We start from the raw sequence: 21,250 nt of genomic DNA, 5'->3' as shown, positions 1-21,250 counted from the left end.
ATAATATTGCACCTGTTTCACCTAAATTAAAGAAAATTGTACCACCTATCAATATAGAGCCATTGCCGAAGTTAGGGGAAGGTTTGATGGATAAACAATTTTTTAAAAAAAAAAAGTGAAAACCCTCCCCAAGACACTCCTGTTTATCAAAAAGAAGAGACTGGCCATTTATCATTGTTTATATTTATCTCCTCCAGCTGCAGAAAAGTGATGACTACGGAGATGGCGGAGAGAAACAGGATGATTGTGACATTTTCTAGACTCAAAGGTGGAGAGAAGTTGTGGTTTTGCTTTTAGTGAATAGTGGTGTCCTGTGAAGTAAAAAGTACACCTCAGTGCTGCATCAACATGTCAGTATGCTTTATAGCTAAAAAAGGACAACAAATCCTCCAAGTGTTAGATGAATCTTCGGTGGCTGTGGCAGAGAGGCTGTCTTTTGAATATTATGAAAACATTTTCCAAATGGAAGCCCAGACGACACACAAAATATGCCGTGTGTACGCTGTATTTTATGCACACTCATAGGCTATTTGTGCTATTCCTGTACCCAGCTGTACTAAAGGTAAACATCTGATTTAACAGACTCAAAAAAGTACATGCAGAGTTACAGGACATCAGACATGATTATGCTTGTGCTATATTGATATATCCATACGCTGGAAACCAGAACAACCAGTAACAATAATTCAGCTGTTAAATATTGTTAAAATTAGGAACACTGGCCAACTGTCCTATTATAGTTCCTTACTATCCGAACTATTAAGAGGTCCCTGAAAAGCCATCAGTGGATCCAAAACACCAGTATTAACAGGGGCTATCTAAAGAAATCACATTTGTCCCATATTAGCTTCTCCTCACGGGCTTCATGAAAAAAAAAAAACAACCTCAAATTAAATGTACCATCATTACCATCATAATTTATAGTATCATATTATCCCTATACAGCACTTTATGTCAGAGTGCAGGCTTACTTGTGGTTCCCAGAGTTTTGGAAAAGTGCAATGATAGGCAAAGCCTTCAGCTATCAGCTCCTCTCTTGTGGAACCATTTTAGATCCAGTAGGCAGAAAACCGTTTTATTTTTAAGATTAGACTATAACTCTTCTTCTTTAAAGCTTATATTTAGTTAGGTGACCCCGAACTACCCTTTTGTTATGCTGCACAAGGCTCTGGCTGCTGGGGGACCTGATGCACTGAGCACCATGCCTCAGCACCACAGTTTTTATGCTTTGTCCTATCTGTCTTCCTTTCCCCTTTCTTCTCAGCTCAGCTTTTTGTGGCATATTGCTGAAGTGCCTTGCCTTTTTGGCACGCTAGGCTAACTGGTGATTCAAAAGTGGCTGCAGGTGTGGATTTGAGTGTGAATGGTTGTTTGTGTCTTTGTGCTAGCCCTGTGTAGGACTTGTGACCTGTCCAGTGTGTCTCTTACCCCGTGTCAGCTGCGATGGGCTCCAAGCCCCCCTGCAAACCTCAACTGAATGAATGGTTAAGCCAATGGATGGATGAATGGATGGAGAGCAGGAAGCATAATCACAGAAAACTAAAGAGTTACCTTCAGAAACTTGTAGAGGAGGAATGTAAACCAGTTGGTCAGCATTTTCTCCGCAACAGACTCGGTCCTGGAAACAGACAGCGACAAAGCACATCATGAACATATGATCCCTGTGCTCTTATTACATCATTAATATTCAACACCATTGTCAAATATTAAGTTGAAAATGATGGCCACTGCCATTGAATACGCCTGGGCTATGCAAACATAATTGCAAAGCCATGTATTGGGAAAGCCTTTGCACGTGCTATATGATGGCCTTTCAGACAATCTTTCGGCTTGCCTTTATGCTCAGGCACGCCAAGGGCAGCTTGTCTACAGTGGTAGGGATTTTAATATGAGGCAAAGCAATTAAAAGCCTTTATTTGATCCCAGTGGATTGATGTCGTTAGGGGCTGGAGCGGCTCTGTAATAACACTGGCCTCATTATCAAGCGCTCCCTTGCCTATTCACTGGACTAACACTCGATCCGTGCACAATAGAAAGTGAATGAATACATCTCCCTCCCTTTCTCTGCCTGGCATCCATGCTCCACTGGTGTGGCAAAATGGTGTGCATCTCTTTTTGTGTGTATGTGCTGACCTGGGCTAGCAGAGTGAGTGATCCCATGTGAATGGCTAATATGCATACATAATAACAACAGTGGTGGCAAAGAGAAAAGGAGGATAGGCAACGATCGAATGTCTTTTGACAGCAACCTTCTTGGCCAGCAGCAGGGGTGTGTGTGGGCAATCTGTCAGAACACCTCAGATACACACCCACACACCCCTGCCTCCATCCTCAATGAGCAACTACCATAGGCATCAATATTTCAGGATTAGTGTCCATTGTGCCCGCTTGTGTGCGTGTAGATTTTGTCCCTAGTGTTTCGACTGCCACCTGCAGCCCTCCCACCCCTCACCATTCAGACAGCCTCTTAAAGGGACTTCAAACTGAGCTGTGAGGAGGGGGGGCTTCATGTCTGCTGTGCCAGTGGGCTGGTCTGGTACCCCCCTCTCAACACTGGCACAGCACCTGGGGGGGATTAACTTCCTGCCTCTCACTGTGCCCGCACTTTTATTTTGCCGCCCTTCCTCCATCCACAGATCCAAGGGTCAACAAGGTCACGTTTCATCTTTTCTTTCATGTTTCTTTCTTGCTCTCTCTCTTCCTCCCGCTGGCTGCAATATTCTGGATCCTGTAATCATACACGCTTCCAAATCCTCTCCATTTCCACAAATGTAGCCTATCTATCAAAGGGATGAAAGGAGCATGGAGAAAGGAGGAGGTGCACTGGCAAGGAAGGAGTGAGGCAGTACTGAACAAGGCAAATGAAGAAAAGAACTAAAATAAATAGCTTGCCTTTGCCTCTTTAAAAAAAAAAAAAAGAAAAAAAAAATGAATTCCTCAACTTGCTTTTTCTTACTCCAATCTCCAATGAAAGCTGTGTTTGTGTGTTTGTGTGTGCCTGGACAATTGCAAGGCTGTTTTAAGGCTAGTGTGCAAAAAGCACAAATTAATCCCACTGCGCATGTATTCAGAAATTATCATGTGTGCTGACTAGTGTTTATTGTATGTGTCTGTGCATGCGTCTGGCAGTGGGTGGTAACCCTGCAGTGCTAAGAAGTCTTGGCACAGCCGCACTGTTTCGCTTATGCTCATTCTCACTCATAGCGCACTCTTTGGGGAACGAGGATAAAAATGGCACTGTGACGGAGATGTTTGAACATCTAACATTAGCGTTCGGTTTTATAACTTTCGAACAATGTTCTCCAAACCTTTACTCGGCTCAGATTCAAAACACAGCACAACCTATGTTTGGGTTAATGCAATGAAATGTGCCGTGGCGTGTTGGCATGGTCGAGCTTGTCTGCTTGGCAGACAGACAGTGGGACAGTGAGCATTGAGAATGAGCTAGAGCTGTGGGGACCTGGCAATATTTCGTTCCCATTGATTACCGAGGTAGGATAGATGGGACTCCATGCCTCATCGAGTATTTAATCTTTTCGTTGGCCACACCTGCAAGTTACGTGCATTTTAATGTCCATATGACACAGTTAGTGTGACTCATTAATCAATATCCAGCCAATTAAGTTATAAAGAACCTTTCGTGTCACCTTTAATCAAATCAAATCACTTTTTTTCATTTACTGATAAACTGTTTGTTCACACTTTAGAATACAACGCAGCTCCTCCAGAATAATAGAGTTACAACAATATTAACAAGTCCTTACTCTGTCTAACAAACAATTTCTCACATTTTAAAAGCTGGAACCAGAAAGTATTTCACAGTTTTAAATGAAATCAATTTAATAATGAGTTGTTAAAAGTCCAAAATATATCGTGACAATCAACAAAGTATTATTTCATGACACCTATCCGTTTGTCTGCCTGTCTATCAAATTCAGCTTGAGGTGTCTCTCTTGCATTAAGGGGAAGTAGTAACTGCAGTTTCTTTGATTTTAGCCACATGCTAAAGCAGCACAGCTTGAAATGAGAAACCATTTCTATTTGTCACTATGGCTCTGGGTGGGTGAGGAAGATTGGTCATCATAAGTGTCAAACTGTCTTGCAGTGATGGCTTGCTACTGACTCGGACTTGTTGATGCATGTGCGCCGACATTTATTGCATTTATTGCTCACACCCAAACAGAGAGAGCGCTTATCCTTATACAAGGGGCCCTTCAGACCTGTGCGATGACAGGATGTCTGTGCATGAAGCCAAAGCAATATTGTGATTAACACATGAACATATTGGGTTTTCATCTTTTGACCAAAAATCAAAACTGCTATTTTGACGCGTCGACTGTCGCCAAACAAAACTTAAGGCTGCAAGAAAGGCAGTTTAACTCTGCATGATGAGGGATGCTGGTGTGGGGAGGCTTGGAGAGATGGAGGAATGAAGCAAAGAGAGGAGTTGAAGGAGGAGAATGCAGCAAGGAATGCGACAGATGGTTGTGGAAGGCTCTCGTTAGTTAGCTTGCCTGGTGGTTGTGCTTCAGCACAGGTTGAGATGGGACAGATGGAAGGATGTGTGTTCGTGTGTGGAAAGAGAGAGAGAGAGAGAGAGGGAAAAAGGCACACACACACACACAGATTTCTTGGAAGAGGAGGCAGTGGGTATCCGTGCTCAGATGCTGTGCCAGAGACACCCTGCTCACGCACTTTAAGCATTGATTTAGCAATCAAGAAAACAGGGGAGGGGAGGGGGTAGAAGGGGAGGAAGAGCTGGGAATATAGATTGAGGGAGTGAGTATAGGAGAGCAAGTGAGTGATAAAGATAGTGACGATGTTACACAAGGGACACAAGCTTCAGAACTGAAGACAAACATGAGAGAGAGAGCAGCGAAGAGTGAGACGACGGAGTCAGGTAGTGAGGGAGGAGAATACTGAAAATGAACAAACAAGGAAAGAAAAAGAAAAGAGACAGAACAAATTAAAGAGGGACTGGGGGGTGGAGTGCTACTTCCTCCATCTTCACAGCCCCCTGCCTATATATCTGGGCTATTTTCAGTTGCTATCCAGCGACGCACCAGTCAGCCCACACTACAGGGTGGCAGAGCTTGCTCAAACTGCCTTATCACATCTGAAATGCATGCTGGGTTGTTGGAGAGCTAATAAGCGCAACGGTGGAGGAAGAATGAGATAAGGACAGTCTGATCAGTGCCAATCACAATCGTGTGTATGACAAATAGGGATTCAAACTGGGTGTGGATGTGTTGTAAACATGTGCTCTTTCCTCACTGCTGGCTGAATGCAATGACATTGTCGCCGGGGTTTCCATCTGCCCTGTCACCAAGGGTGAAGAGAAGGAAGTGTCAAAATAAAGTATCTTATATTCGGTGTCTACAGTTGTTGGTCATGCACAGGTCGCTGTAGAACTTTCTGTGACTATTTCCTTGTGAAGTTAATCCTAAATTCACTTTTGAATCAAATTCTCGTATGAGATTAATAATTATCTGCATGGAGAGCACACACAAGGCTCTGGTGACGCATAAACTGAGTGATCAAAGAGCTGCTCTCACGACTCGCCTGCGTGCCTTAAAGTCATCAGCTTTCCTCAGGTGGTGACACAGCTTTAAGTATCTGCATTGTCCTTGACCGCCTCTCCCTGTCTCTGCTGTACGCGCCATCTCTTATGCTGTATCTACTGCCGGGATCAGCAGTTACTCCATTGTTTAGTGGCTGCACCATATTCGGTGAGCTCTGGCTGCAGTTAATCAGCTTCCAGCCCAGACGGCAATAATTTCTCTCTGCATCACCAAGCAGAGCCTAAACAGGCGTTCATGAGGTGAATGTGCCCACTGTCTTCTGGATGGTACGGTGAACAGCATTAATTTCAGTCCCGTCTGCATATCCTTGCTGTGTTCATGCATTTGTCTTCGTTGGCCGAGAGTGAGTGAGGGTGTTTTTAGGCAGAAGGAGAATAAGAATTAGAATCGAAATGAGATGGACAACTTCATTTATGATATGCTTGTCAAATTATCTGGGGATGCCAAGACTTGAGTGACAACCTGCAAGTAAAAACAACATAACATGTGTGTGTAGTGTAAGTATCAGTGAGCATGCACGCGCTACACACGTACAGCTGTGAGGAAGCCGGTTCACTCAAGAAACCATAATCATCACATTTACCAAACACTGTAGGCAGGAAGCATAATCACATACAGTGCTGTGTTCAAGTGCATGGCATTAAGGCTTTGACTGCAAATCCAACGGAGGATTGTGATTGTGCCAGAGTGCAAGCTTTTCACAGTCTCACTTTCTCCCGTTTTCATAAATGAGTTTTTTTTTTTCCTCTTGAGCTATTTGAAATTGGATTCAGTGCTAATTAATTATAATTATTTTGCTAATGATGTGCACGGTAATACACTCTGGTGTTTCTGAGACAGAGCCAGCAATTCAAGGTCACAGGAGTTAATCCAAACATGTCAGGGGACACATCCAGTGCTTCACAGTAAAGAGGAACCTGTATAAAACGTCCATTTCTATTCCAAACCAACAAGAATACCAAGCTAGGTTCAGAAAAGCAGATGTTGTGTTAGATAACGCATTTTATGTGTACCTATAGACTGATCTGCTGTAACTTTATGACCAGTGACAGGTGAAGTGAATAACCCTGATTCTATCAAAAGTGAACCAAGGAAAGAAAAGTTGTGAACTAGGAACAGGGTCCAATAGATGAGCTACTGTTGCTCAAATTGCTGAAAAAGTTAATTATGGTTCTGATAAAAAGGCGCTAGAACACATAGTGCATCACCGTTTGTTGTCATTCCTGCAGACCAGTCAGGGTGGTCATACTAACCCCTGTCCACCAAGTATGGGCACTTAAGCATCAGAACTGGACCACAGAGCAATGGAAGAAGGTGGCTCAGTCTGATAAATCATGCCTTCTTTTATATGCGTGTGTTCCATGTGCTTTGCTTACTTGCAAACACTTGGCACCAGGAAGCACTATGAGAAGCGAGGCACTGTGATGCTTTGGGCAACCCTAACCCTAGCACCAGGTGGGTACCTACTGGTGCCCTGTTATTTCTTCAACCCTTGGGCCCTGTCATCCATGTGGATGTTACTTTTGACACATATTACCTACCTAAGCATTTTTGCAGAACATGTACACCTTCAGCAGGATTTAAACCCTGCCAAAAAGAAAAATGGTTCACAAAAATTTGAGAAGCACGACAATGAGTCTGAGGTGTTCACTTGACCTCTAAATTCTTCAGATCTCATTCCAATCAAGCATCTGTGGAATGTGCTGGACAATTAAGTCTGATAAATGGAGGCCCCCCCCTGCAACCTATACAACTAAAAGGATGCATTGCTAACATCCTGGTGCCAGATACCACAGCACACATAGTGGAGTTCATGCTTCGATGGTTCGGGGCTGTTTTGGCAGCATAAGGGGAACCAACACAATACGGTCAAGCATAGTACCATTAACTTACTATCAAAAAGGTAGGATATGTCTTGGTTAGAATATACAGCAAGGAAGACTAAATTGTCCTTCACCAACTATGTAACTTCAACTTCACTGATATCACAGTCTAACAAGTGCTCTACTTGGTTTTCATGCCTGCTCATTACCTGCGGAGGAGCAGTTTGGGGTGGTTTTTGCTCTCGAGGTTGCGGTCTATGAGGTCGGACAGCAGGTGCTTAAGGACATCAGTGGCATACTCCAACTTGCTCTGCAGCACTGTCATGATGAGTGAGGCCACATTGCCGCGGTCCCTCATTGAGAAACCACGCTGGGCCTCCAGAGTGCGAATAAAACACAGCAAGAAGATCTTGTTGTTAATGAGCTGACCAAAGAGCTTCAGCCCTTTCTCCACCTGCTCCTGGCGGTAGCCTGGCACCTGCACGGAAACAGAAGAAATGTTCACTTACTTAAAGAATACAGACTTTGAGTGGTACATTCAAGGCCATGACATACAGACTCAATTAGTCACTGGGTAATTCAAATGCACTGCTATTTATTACCTGACAAGATGTACAATGTGTTAAGTCTTCTTTTTAAAAATGACACTTTTAGGTAATGTTTATACAGATAGCATGTTGGACTAATCACAAAACAGTCAATAGGATTGAGAAAGTGACTCTATTGTGAACAAATTTTCCACCTTGTCACCCTCAAAGCATCACATTTCCTCCACCTTGCTGAATAAAATGCCAAAAACCTCTTAAGCAACTTTTCTCCTGCTCTACATTGTTCTGTTATTTCAATCGTTCTACAAATGTGTTTCTTTTTTACCCAAACACAAAGTTAAAATTGGCATGTCCATAGTCCATAGTGTTGGTGTTTTGTCCATCTTAATCCTTTCCTCTTATTAGTCTTATTAGTCTCCTCTTATTAGATGTGTTTCATCTATTCCCATCTTTGCCCTAAAAGAGTGTCCTGAGGAAAACTCTTTGCTGCAGTTGTTGGGAACACTTGTTGAGAACTGAATTCTCGCTCCAACCCTCTGAACCAGAAAAACCTTCGTGATCAGTTGTGGTCAACATCCCTCAGTACACAATGGAGGACATAGTGCTGAATGGAAGCATGGAAGAAAAAAGTTATGCATCAGGATAAACAGGTTTTCTTTGATCATGACCATGCTACAGACGTGATTCAGAATGGGATGGAAAACACCGGAATTAAGAAAGCTTGATATGACAGAGGAATTCAGGGAATAGCAATACTCGTGAGACTTTGAGAGAGTTACTCGTCAAGGTTGCTGTCTATCGCCTCTTCTCTTTCGTTTATATACTAAACCCTTGGCACAGCCCATATGACAAAGTGAGCACATGAGAGGAATAAATATTAAAGGGAAAGACCATGTCATCAGCTTTTTTGCAGATGATGTCATACGATATCTTGTGGGGCGATAGTGGCTCAAGAGTTGGGCGTTCGTCTTGTAATCGGAAGGTTGCCGGTTCGAGCCCCGGCTCCGACAGTCTCGGTCGTTGTGTCCTTGGGCAAGACACTTCACCCGTTGACTACTGGTGCTGGTCAGAGGGCCCGGTGGCGCCAGTGTCTGGCAGCCTCGCCTCTGTCAGTGCGCCCCAGGGCGGCTGTGGCTACACTGTAGCTTGCCATCACCAGTGTGTGAATGGGTGGATGTGTAAAGTGTAAAGCGCTTTGGGGTCCTTAGGACCAAGTAAAGCGCTATACAAATACAGACCATTTACCATATATCCACAAAATTCAAACTATCATTTTTTTGTTTAATGTAATTAATACCTTCGCTGAGCATTCAGGGTACAAAATTAATGTGGTTAAAAAAGCCATGCTTGCGACAACATCATCTAAATATATAAAAAAAACATATATGAAAGAACATGAACTTTGTAATAGGCAATATTCTGGGCTATCAAGTATCGCAGGGGTGGGGGAACTCCAGGTGCCAAGGGCTGGTGTCCTGCAAGTTTTAGATATCACTTTTGGTCAACACACCTGAATCAAATGATTAGTTAATTTCCAGACCTCTGGAGAACTTCAAGACATGTTGAGGAGATACTTTAGCCACTTAAATCAAGGACACGTCTAAAACCTGCAGGACACCGGCCCTGGAGGCCTGGAGTTCCAAACCCCTGAAGTATTGCATAATTTTAAAACTATGTATCTTGGGAACATTATTAAATGCATTGCGTGGAATGACCTGTACTTGATAAAAAACTTTATTGAGAGCCGCAAAGAAAGCTTTAACAAGAAAATATTCTAAATAGGTTTCGTAATGTTCAGATTGAAAGAATTTTTTTTGATAAGTGGAGAACACACAAGGCCTTATAATGTCCATACATTATAAGGCACCAAGGAAAAGGTATGAAAAACATTTATAGGCTATGCGTTTTCGTACTTAAATGTATATGTAAGCATGTATATGCAGGACATTTGCAACTGGCACCCACATTTTCTTTCTCTTTTCAGTTTAGTTTTTCTCTGTTCCCTGGAATTTAGTTGATGTCAATATCAAAATTGTGAACAAAACTTTCAGTAAAAAGAAAAAAAGTGTCAAAATATTTATTCATTTAGAACACTTTCTTTGCAATTGCACGTACTATGAGTGTTTATGTTAATCAGAAGCACCGAGACTTGTAATAACAAAAACTATAAATTAAAAATTAAACTATAAATTAATAAATACACTATTTCCCTACATAAAAGTGCAGTTTAAAAGTAATAGGTTCATCCCATTGAATAAAAGATGGAAAAAGGGGGAGGAAAAGAATAAGGGAAAAGGATGAATCTGGGGAAATGAGAAGTTTAACATTTTACACTCTTTGTTGCACTTCATCTAAAGATTGAGAATAAAGGCAAGTAAACACTGAGCCTCTTTAGGGAATGTTTATTATTTTGATGCTGCTATATAAGCTGAAAGGGAGTGCAATGATGTGAATTTCCCTTGTCTGAGCCCAGATCATCCCTGCACCGTTTAAACAAGTAACTTGCTACACATTCCTCTCTTCTCCATTTTTTTTCCACACAAATAGCACCTAAGGAGATTATGTCTTTTTATCTGTCAAGAGCACTCGCGGTAAGACGGCATCTCTTTGCACCCAATGCAGCTGTCAACCAGCATATGTTCTGTCTTTCCACCTTTCATGGAAGTAGCTGTAATCTGCTGGGAATTATTGTTATATTGCAAGCCTAATTTCACACTGCTTGCCAAGATGTGTAGTGTGTCGGTGTATGCATGTGTTGAGCGTGAGATCGTTTTCTTTGTGTACAGGCTGCATACTGCATGACATGCAAGGAACACCGCGTGTGCTATACCTGTATGTGCTGGCTTTTGATTAACTAATTTTTCTACTTACATTTCTAGCACCTGGCATGTCTTCAAATATTTTAATACTGACAAAACTGCTTAAGTAAACCTAGACCAGCTTTCCAGCACCTGTGCTACTTCCGTCCACAGTAGACAGTCAAAAACTTGATACGGCGATATCTGATACATCAATAACAATTAAGTAGTCATCAGCAGCCCGAGACGAGCTTGCTGCTTTTTTCAGTAGGCTCCTTTTCCACATTATGCTCCTTATACAGTTCAATATTTATGCCAATTAAAATATAATTAATATTGCTTATTGCTGGGAAATTCTCATCAAGGATACAGAGGCTAACCCTGAGGGCAGTGAAATAGGGGTCCAACATTCTCTTAATGGAACAAGACGACCTAGTCAATTACGGCTGTCTATCAATGTCACCAACTAAGGATAAATGACTTGATTTTTTTTCTTTTGCTTTTCTGCCTGTGATTGACTTTTAATTTGCTTTAAGGTGGGGAGAGAAAACGGCACAGCTTCTCGTATCATTAAGAATTATTAATGAGACCACACTCCTGAATTGAGGGCTGCCTTGTTTGTTTTTGAAAAAGCGTGTTGTTGTCGGCCGTCAAAGGGGTTTTGTTTACCAGACAGCGACACAAACAACATCGGCGTCTATTTCACCCACTGTGCCCTACCACATTGTTAATTTGCTTGCTCATTTTGCTCTAATTTCAAATAAGGCTAATTGTTTTGCATCAGTTATTTGACGGATAAACAGTTAGACACGTACAGTTACACACTTGATTGATGAGAATATAGGTACAAGTTCTTATATTTACAGCTGTCTTCTTTCACGAATGTATTGAAAACTACAGCTTTCTATTTAATTGAAATGCTCTAAATATTTGACCTGGGCATGCTAGTGGAAAACTTCACTTTACGGCCTCCATTTCTGATTTGTGTTGCACTTCTCACAGAGTCACTGCTGCTTAGTGAGTACTTTGCAAGGGTTTGCAGATAAGTTCCAAACAAACTATGGGAGACCATGGCAATCTGCTAGTGACCAAAGCAATCTCAATCTTGTTTTTGGAACAACACTCAACCTCCTACGACAACTCGCTAACAAGTAAAAGGGAACACCTTTTTTACCTAGTGTGTGATTGGTCTTTAGGTCTGAATGACTGGTGCTTAGTAAACAACTTTACAGCGACTGCCAGGAACAATTCACAACTGGTTGAGGAGTATTAATTTTTCTTTAGCGACAAGTACTTGGTGGTCACCAACCGGCCTGGATGACTCGGGGCCTTATATAGAGTCTGTGTGTCAACAATTTATCACAAACAGAGAATCCTAATAGAAAGTCAATTTGAAAGAGTAGGAATGTTTTCATAGACTAAAAGTGCCTATTTATTTTATTTAAAAAGAAAGAAAGAAAGAAAGAAAGAAAGAAAGAAAGAAAGAAAGAAAGAAAGAAAGAATAGTTGCATTTTCCTTTGTAATAAAAATTGGTGAATCATACCTCCAGATCTCTCAGGACAGGATGCTCCTCAATGCCTGGGAAGAGGACTCTCATGGTATAGGTCCTGTAGTCCAAGAAGGGGATACCTGCACCATCTAGATCACTGGTCAATTCATGGATGTCTGTCTGCAGCTCTGCAAATGCTAATAAACCAAACAGAAAATTGTTTATTAGTATATATACATATAAGTCTTACATAACTCTTAGCTAGGCTATAACCTATTATTATATAGATTTTACCATATAAAATAATATCTAAAATAGTATCTAACATGGTCTGCCAGCAAAACATGTTATTTCTTAGATGTTTTGCCTCTACCCTGCCTTCAGTTTATCTATCTTTATCTTCCTGTTTATCTGCATGAGCTTACCTTTTGTTTCTTAGTTGCTTCCTGTATAATTTTGAAGGGCATTTCCTTGTGGCTCACTACATTTTTACTTTTTGATTTTGTTTTATTTCTGTCCTCATTATTACCTGATGAAAGGTACCTCTTTCCTATTTTGTTTTTAAATTCCTCTAGCACAAAGACAGCAATCTAAAAGTTAAAGTGGATAGATATTGGAGGTACCATAGAAAACTAGGTACTATTTAAAAGAAAAAAAAACTTTACAACCTACCTAATCACAAACAAGTTCTTGTCACAATGATGATGTGGTAAATGGACTTGTTCCTATATAATGCTTTCTCATAACCTATTGATTAAATAGGAAATTTCTAGTATTGCTAACAAAGATTTAATTAAACCGTGTAAATAGATTTAATGAACCAAAATTCTTTAGATGTTCTTGGAAACAAATGTGTAAAATGAATATACTGATCTGCACTAGCATGAACCTCTTACCCTCTTTGCACTCTAGAGCCACACGTGACTCCAGGTTGTCCATCTGCATCTGCAGCCTTTTCAAGGTGAGGTCACTCTCACGAGACTTGCGTTTATAGGCAATGAGCACTGCCACGATGACAAGGATGAGCAGGGCACCGGCTGCAGCAATGCCAATGATTGCAGTGCTGCTGAGGGGGCTGTCGGACGTGATGTGGACCGAACCTGGTGAATTCTCGATGCCGCCCACACGTGCCTTATGACAGTAACAGACAAAAGGGGAGATTATAGCTATTACATTGATGTGGTTAAGTCAACGTCCAAGCTCAGACACACAGACAGACATATTGATTTGTGTACACACTTCTGTTTTTTTCTATGATGCTGGGTTCAGGTGGTAAGATCAGGAAATGCCTTGTTCAAAGTGGTCTCTCTTAAAACCACAAATGGAATCTTCATTGAGTTTTCTGGGGCTCTAATGCTTCTTATTGAAGGCTTATTTGTTTGTGTTTTGTCTGCTTGTGGGCACTAACCGCACAGCTGATTGGATTAGAGCCATAATCTGAATGGGAGTGGACAAGTGGAAGGATAGAAAGCAACGCAAGGAATGTCTGTTGGTCTGTCTGTCAAACTCTCAATCGATTTTTAGGTCTGTCAGCCTTCTCCAACACTGCCTGCCTCTCCGTCGTTTGTCTGTCTTGCTCTATGTCTTGACGTTGCGACATGTGCTGTGTCACTCACCAGGATCTTATGTCGACCAATCAGGTTAGGGGACTCGCAGAGGAGCTGGTTCTCTGACACTGTTAAAATGCAGGGCTTCTCTCCAATCAGAACTGTGTAGTTCAGCTTTCCATTTCCGCTATTGGTCGCTGGAAGGAAATTCCGCCCCTTCAAAAGAATAATGATTGATGTTATTGCTGTCAGCGTCAAAGTGGAAGGGTTAGAGAAATAAGAGTCAAATGATATATGTTTATGTTTATCTATATATTCGTACTGCAAAGCTGGGCAAAGATATGTTATGTGCAATGCTCTACAATTTATTTTACTTGGGTATGCAAATGATCAGTTTAAGCTGAGCTTTCTATACCTATAATATTTAACCTGAGACATGGTACTGATCTCGGGTTAGTTTTCACAGACTAACCCAAGATACAGATATCATTTCTAAGCTGTGTACTATATGAATTTTAAGATATACACAATCATTACTGGCAAAATATCTTAATTTAAAGTCTTTACATTCAGACAAAAGGCAATAAAAGATAATAAAATATTATAACAATGAAAACTGAGTGTATATGCGGGTGAGTGATATCTTCCTACTTTCAGTATAATGGGCGATCCAGGTTTAAGCTCCAGGACTCCGGATGGACTAATCGGTTCAAATTCCGGATTGGGGAAGTAGATGAAGTTGGTGTTATTGAGTGTGATCTGCAAGTCATCCAATTTAAAGCCGAACTCTTCAGGTCTTTCAGGTACTTCTTGGTGTCTGGCTAGGCTGATGGGCAGCTCTGGAGCCTGGCACACCATAGTTGTAGGACCTAGTATGTCGCAGAACTAATTCACAAAGAAAAGCACATAAGTGAATTTATCGCCTGCAAATTACTGCATTTATACAAAAATATAGATTATTTATTAACAAATTTCTCGTGGTTGGATCTCAGCATGCATCATACCCAAACTGCCTGACTGTGTTCCCAGTTAGCTCACTCACTTTATTGGCAGTGCTAATGTGCCAACCCATACAGTCAAAAGTCATTAGTGTCAGCCTTTTATGTCACACTTGTGCATTTCACTAAACCCACTGGAGACACAATAGAAACTGGAAGCTCCTCCATTTCCAAGTGCAAAGAAGAACCTGTTGTATTTTCCTCAAAGGAAGCCACTAAATGAGGTGCAGTTAGAAAGCTTGTGCAGTCTCACCGCAATCACGCTTTGATGTGTGAAGATTCAGGAGTGATAACTAAGTCTTACCATCCCTTCTTTACCCTCCACAAAGAACCCTCCCCAGCCTCTCATCACTTCTTTATTCCATCCTGTTATTCCTGTCTGTGATCTTTTCTTCTCTCTTTGACAAATTCTTATTCCCTCAGTCATCTTTCTCGATCCCGCTTTTTTGCTCAATTACAGCGCCTCACATCTTTTTGTGTCCCACTCCTGTTTTTTCCCCTCATTCTCGTCTTTGCTGAGGTTTCTCATTTGACATGTGATGTTATTTAAATTGCTCATTTGGTGTCAAAACCAGTTTTAAAAACAAAGACAGACTGACGCGCAATTGTCAAACGACGCACACCTTTCAACATCCCCTTAACGTTTTCATTCCTCTCCGTCTGTCAGGGCACAGGTCGCCTCCGCAGACGTTTCTGTTTCATTCTCAGACATTTCACATTTTCACACTAACCTCTGCCATGCAGTCATTCAAACTATTGCCTGTCACCCTAATTGGCTCCTTGAATATCAAATTGACAAATCCTGCAAGGACATCTTTGACAAGGATCATGCACTGGTACAAGAAGGTAATAGAGGAAAAGAAAGAAAGAAAGAAAAAGTAACAAAAACTCTTTTTGCGGACAAATGCTTTGGATGTCCATTTTTACTCCTTTTCATTTAGATCTGAGCTGTGTCAGATTGAGACTATATCGTGACACGCTGAGACACTTGAGATACAATGCCTAAAAGAGGCACATCTGAGCACAGATGTTAAACGTGGTGTCGGGCTATGCTTAAATGGACCAAGAAAGATAGCATTACCACCTTTTGTTACTTCCTTTTATTTCAAAGAGATCGCAGAGCCCCAAGCATGGCATTACCTATCCTCGCCTGGGTAAAGAGGCTAATCACTGTGGTTTCTAATTCAATATCAAAGTTCCTATTTGTTACACAGTGGCGATGAATTACATTATTCCCTATTCAGTTGCAACCTGTTGATTTTGCACTGCAGTGCCACTGAATTTTCTTCCTAGCCCTACAAATAAAGAATTTAGTAATGCTCTGGACTAAATGAAACTTTATGGCTGACTATATAGCTCGCCGTGTTCATTTAAATTAGCCACTTTCTTTTGTTCCTGGGCCACATTAGTAAAAGTAAAATAAAATTGCATGGAAATAGGTCAACAAGTATTGATTTTTTTGTGGTTTTGCCTCTGTGTACCAACACAGCGGATATTTAAATCAAACAATCCAGAATTGACTAAAGTACAGACTTTCACATTTGACTCAAGGGCTGTAACAACACTTTACCACTAACTCTTTAGGAATTACATGTGCACCTATCTTTAGACTACAAAGGAAGTGGACAAAGTGGTGTGGGCTGTCATTTCATTATTCCATGACAAATTAAGCAGATTTCAAGAGATCAAAGACATAGCAACAAGTTGCAAAATTATGGACCTAACTGTGAACAATGGAATGCATTGCAACACAAAAATGTATACCTGAAGATGCTCCACTCAGGCTCTATCTTGGTTAATTGTGTTTTTAATAACACAATTAACCACGAGGTGATTGTTTGATCACCCACGCTGCATCTACATTCACTTACATTGAGTGTCTCATGGCCATTGTATTTGGCTCTGATGAGTGGTGTCTGAATGATGTCCAGATTAGTTCCTGTCACCGTGATCGGAGTATATCCACTGAAAGAGAAAAAGAAGGGGAAAAAGAAAAGACGGTTTAAAAAAAAAAAAAAGGCAGCTCAGATTGCTTTGACAAATGGTGATTTGAATTATTTATTCATTGCTTAGTTTATGCACCCAATGCAAAATTTGTACGCTGTCAATTTTGTATTATGTTGCAGTAGACGATTAAACCTTTTCATTTCCTCCTGACAAGGATCTGACAATAACCTGTGCTGCTGAGATATTTCCATCCACAGGACGCAAAATATTCTGTTGATATCTCTCTGCAGTGAGCAACGAGTCAAAGTAAACAGACAGAAATGTATACCTGAAGATGCTCCACTCAGGCTCTATCTTGGTGATGGTGGGATCTTCCACATATTCAAACTGGAGGTCTTTCTGAAGGTGGGCCCTATCTATGCTCACAGACACAGACACATTTCCAATGCCATGTAGGGAAGCATGGGTTCGGCAAGTAAGCCATAGGCCACCCCTCCTAAAACAATGACAGGATGAAACATTAGTTACATGTACTGATATGTTAGTGGTACAGTTCAACAGACAAAAGGAGGAATCAGTACAGTGGTATTTAAATGTAAAGAAACCCAAAAGCCATCTCTCTAGTCAATATCCTTTTTTAAGCAGACTACTAAATTATTCCAACACTAAAAACGATGTAATAGTTAAGACATTTGAACGGTTGGTTAAATAGACATTGATCCATAATGTATTGACTGAACTGAGAACTGAGCATTTATCAATGCCAAATGGTACATTGCAACGATGCTGTATTTGCCCAATCATTTATGGTGCAATATTTATCATCACTGAGTAGAAATTTGAATCTCAAAATTGGAAAACCTCTAAGTCAGCGCTATTTCTGCTCTCAAGGTATTTAATATATTTCTGCAGCTGTGTAGATGGTTAAACGTAGACCTTCAGCCTGCTACTGTGACAGGGTTGAGCACAAAGGCAATTTGAAGTACTTAGCATTAATTTTCATTTGTCTTTATGCAGTTGTTTTAATTGAATTTAACATTTGTGCGGGGTCCAGCTGCAAAACTTTCTTTTTCAGCAATGGGTGTACTCAAACCCTTGATTAATCATAATGTAGCAAAGTTCCTCCTTGGGCATTGTGATATTTCATTTTATGTGTAAAAGTAAGATATTGTTGTGATGTCAGAAAGGTTTTGTACCTGTAGTGTGAAAGAGTAGCTTTACCTGACCGTTTAATTGACTGTTAAAGTGTGACTGACGGGGTCAGCGCTGGCTTGTTCCAACTAACCTCTGATAAGTGCACGGCTGGTCCTTGAACATGACTGACACATTGCTCCCAGCATCAAAGTGGCTGCCAGTAATGTTGACGACAGTTCCCCCAGAGACTGGCCCACGGCTTGGCGTAAGACTGATAATCCTTGGAATCTGGTAAAAACAATAAAAAAATAAATGTTATTGTAACAGCCTGTTGGTAAGAAAGTCACTTATAGCTGATTCATAAGCAGTCTGACAAACAAAGAAATACATTCCCCTGAAAATGGCCAGAAAGTCTCGCTCAAATTAGAAAGAAAGTAGGGATAGTTCAAGACTTTTCCACAGTGCTGTACTTTAACCTGCACCCACTGATTCCACTTAACGTGTTCTCTGATGAAAAACTTTTGTAAATTAAAGTAACAGTAGCAGCAGATGCAGTTCAGGGGAAGTGGGGCATAAAGTAAATCCTCCTCCAGTCCATTTCGTGTTCTTATAATCTCATCCTTAGCCTGCTGTGTAGTGGGACATCTAGACCTAACATCCTATAATCCTGTGCAGGGAGCCCATTGAGAAATAAACCCAGCCAGCACCCATTAATGGATAGCAGTAAAAATGATAACACAGCATAAAATACGTACATAACATTAACAACTGCTAATTTATTTCAGAAAGCGAAAGTGTGAGAATAATTATACGCAGAGTGAATGTTAAAAAAGGTGTAATGTGTGTTTTCATGTGTTAATGTTCAATTTTTATTTGTTATTCACTTCGGGGTTTTTTTTTATCAACGTTCGTGTTTTTTCTTCATTTTCTTCTCATTAGTAACTGTCAGTCATGTCTCACGACTGATACATGCATGACAGAAAAGCTGAGAAGCAGACTCTCAGTGAGAACCACACCATGTTGGAACACAGCCAAAAAAGCAACATGTACATACATGTTCTCACCTACTTAACACAGTAGGTGAGAAGACTGATCAGCTACAAGCAAGGTGCTAACATGCCGAGGGTGACACATGCAGTATAGTTGCCCTTCTGCTAATAGAAGCACACGTTTCAATTTTTAACCATCAAATTGCTAGTTTTTTAAAGTCTGCAAAACTCCACATACAATTACACAAAAACAACAGAAGTTAACACTCACCACAAAGTAGTAGTACTTGGAGGATTTTGCCATAAATTCAGATGTGCACTGCCCGACACAGACCTGCACGTTCCCAGTATACTGGCTCATCTCAGCTCTACCCATCTCGCACACAATCCTGGAAACAAACATTGGCACAATTGTAGAATATGTAACAAAGCATGTGTAATTGCACAGTTACTTGTACTATACCAGTTGGCGTCGCTGGGAAATGCAAAGCAGGTTATTTAATAGATTTATAGCTAGACCTGTCTTAAAGCTTGATAAAATAATGCATTATTTGCCAACAGCTTCACCTCCCCCGCGCTGCCAACTTGTAGGAGAGAAAGCAAAAGTCTCCATCCTTTTACATATGACCTCAAATGCAGCTACCTCTTCTGCTGGGTCAGCATTTGCTTAGAAAGTGCTGGCACACAACTTTCTTTCTCAGCAGAAGAAGCACGGGGTCTGTTGATAAGCCAACTTTAAACTAGTTTTAATAATTTTACAGACCGCACCTGAAAGGAGCCAAAGCGCTGGAATAAACTCGTATGTCAACTAAATGTAACCTCCTGAATTAAAAAAAAAAAAAAAAAAAAAAAGATTATTGGAGTTGTGTGTGCTACTGAGGGAGGAACTGTGCTCTGTCACCCACAGCATTGCTTCTACTGTATAAGTGCACTGCTCTGACTTTAAATTAGTTTACATTCATATACATTCTGCTAGTCAGAAGATTATGCCAACTTTGAGATCATATCTCTTATGCAACCACCAAGACCACGCTACATTGAATTGTTTTTTTTATTTTTTATTTTTTATTTATTTATTTTTTATTTTTTTTTGGCCTGTCCCGTTTGGCTCTTTTGCCATCAGAATTGTTGTCTAAAGGCAAAGAAAGATGCCCAACGGATTTACTTTACCAAACTGACCCTCAGTGTTGTTAAGGATATGTCAAGTTGCTAACACACTGAACTAAGTGCTGTTTGTGTGCTTAGGGAAGTGTTTTGCCCTTCAGGACATGAAGTGTTCAGCTGTGGTCAAAGTTCTTTCAGTTTAAATCCCATAACAGCAAAGGTCTGTGACTGTGCTCACACAGAATCTATATAATATGCTTCAATATTTAGTACGTAGTATCAACAGACTGCTGCTGTAGGTTGGGCTTGAAAATGCAGAGCAGGATTTTTCCATTTGAATTAACATTCGTTACATTCAAGCCTTTGCCAAGGGAGTTCACACAGTGCTGACTGAGAACATCTGTGCCACATCAGTCCCTCTGTATTCTGCAACATGACAGAGTTTTAAATACAATGTCTCTAGCGACATTCCTGTAGTAGTGGTAAAGACAGTGCAATTAAATCCCACTCAGGAAAATGAATTAATGCCTCTCCACTAAGTTCTAACTTTGTTCTGCAAGTTCTTAATTCAATCTGCTGGAAAAAAACGTATCATCCTGATATCTTTTATGCCAGTATGTCCAGCACGCATTTTGTCACTGATAAGAGTCAAATGTACAAAGGCTGGTTTTAGACTATTCCATAATGTCGAGGTTTACGCACTCACCTAATAAATAAAGGGTTTCCCATTCGAGCCTGGGAATAGACACAAATCCCTCGGAGGATTGTGCCAGGAAGGGCATCTGGTATAAATATCTGTGCCAAATCAAATATGTGCATCCAGCCACGGTGCCATCCCCTTGTAAATAAGGGAGCAGCTGAAAGAAGCTTGGTTGTAGGCTACAAATGCCTTAGCTAACAACAGTAGCTAAAGCATTGCGTGACATTTTCATAAACTGAGTGTCAGTTTAATTGAAATTGAATTAAATTGAACTTTTCAGACCTATCTTGAGTATTGTGGGGTCCCTCCAGTGGATACAGTTTTCATAGTGTGAAGTAGGGTTGCCAACCGTCCCTTAAAATACGGAATCGTCCCGTATTTCGAAACAAAAGTACACGTCCCGTATTGAGCTAATAAGGGACGCACTTTGTCCCGTAATACAGTGAGAATCAAAAGTAGTCTATAACTTTTAATGGAATTCACGCTTTGTTTGAAAACATAATTCCCAGCCCCTCTCCTGCTTTGTGACCAATGAGCTGACAGCACACTTATGACAATTCGAGTATGACAATTCAGATTACCGCTCATCT

General features: G+C 40.8%; 1 protein-coding gene across 4 annotated transcripts in view; it reads right to left on the bottom strand.

Annotated features, from left to right (window-relative positions):
* The window catches only part of plxna4 (plexin A4), a 253,832-nt gene that overhangs the window by 30,293 nt on the left and 202,289 nt on the right, over positions 1 to 21,250 (bottom strand). For all 4 annotated transcript variants that reach the window (XM_085252416.1, XM_085252415.1, XM_085252417.1 and 1 more), the window contains exons 14-23: positions 19,128 to 19,245; positions 18,019 to 18,155; positions 17,062 to 17,229; positions 16,658 to 16,751; positions 14,440 to 14,673; positions 13,858 to 14,004; positions 13,138 to 13,372; positions 12,296 to 12,438; positions 7,615 to 7,883; positions 1,552 to 1,618 (exon numbers count right to left, since the gene is read on the bottom strand). In XM_085252416.1, the coding sequence (XP_085108542.1) occupies positions 1,552 to 1,618; positions 7,615 to 7,883; positions 12,296 to 12,438; positions 13,138 to 13,372; positions 13,858 to 14,004; positions 14,440 to 14,673; positions 16,658 to 16,751; positions 17,062 to 17,229; positions 18,019 to 18,155; positions 19,128 to 19,245 (1,612 nt within the window). The remainder of the gene's footprint in view (positions 1 to 1,551; positions 1,619 to 7,614; positions 7,884 to 12,295; positions 12,439 to 13,137; positions 13,373 to 13,857; positions 14,005 to 14,439; positions 14,674 to 16,657; positions 16,752 to 17,061; positions 17,230 to 18,018; positions 18,156 to 19,127; positions 19,246 to 21,250) is intronic.

This window comes from Mchenga conophoros, linkage group LG17 (genome assembly GCF_057382185.1).
Source record: "Mchenga conophoros isolate Kocher_MC1m ecotype Shallow Benthic linkage group LG17, M_conophoros_male_GT1.1, whole genome shotgun sequence".
Lineage (NCBI taxonomy): Eukaryota > Metazoa > Chordata > Actinopteri > Cichliformes > Cichlidae > Mchenga > Mchenga conophoros.
This window is presented reverse-complemented; position numbering and strand designations above follow the sequence as displayed.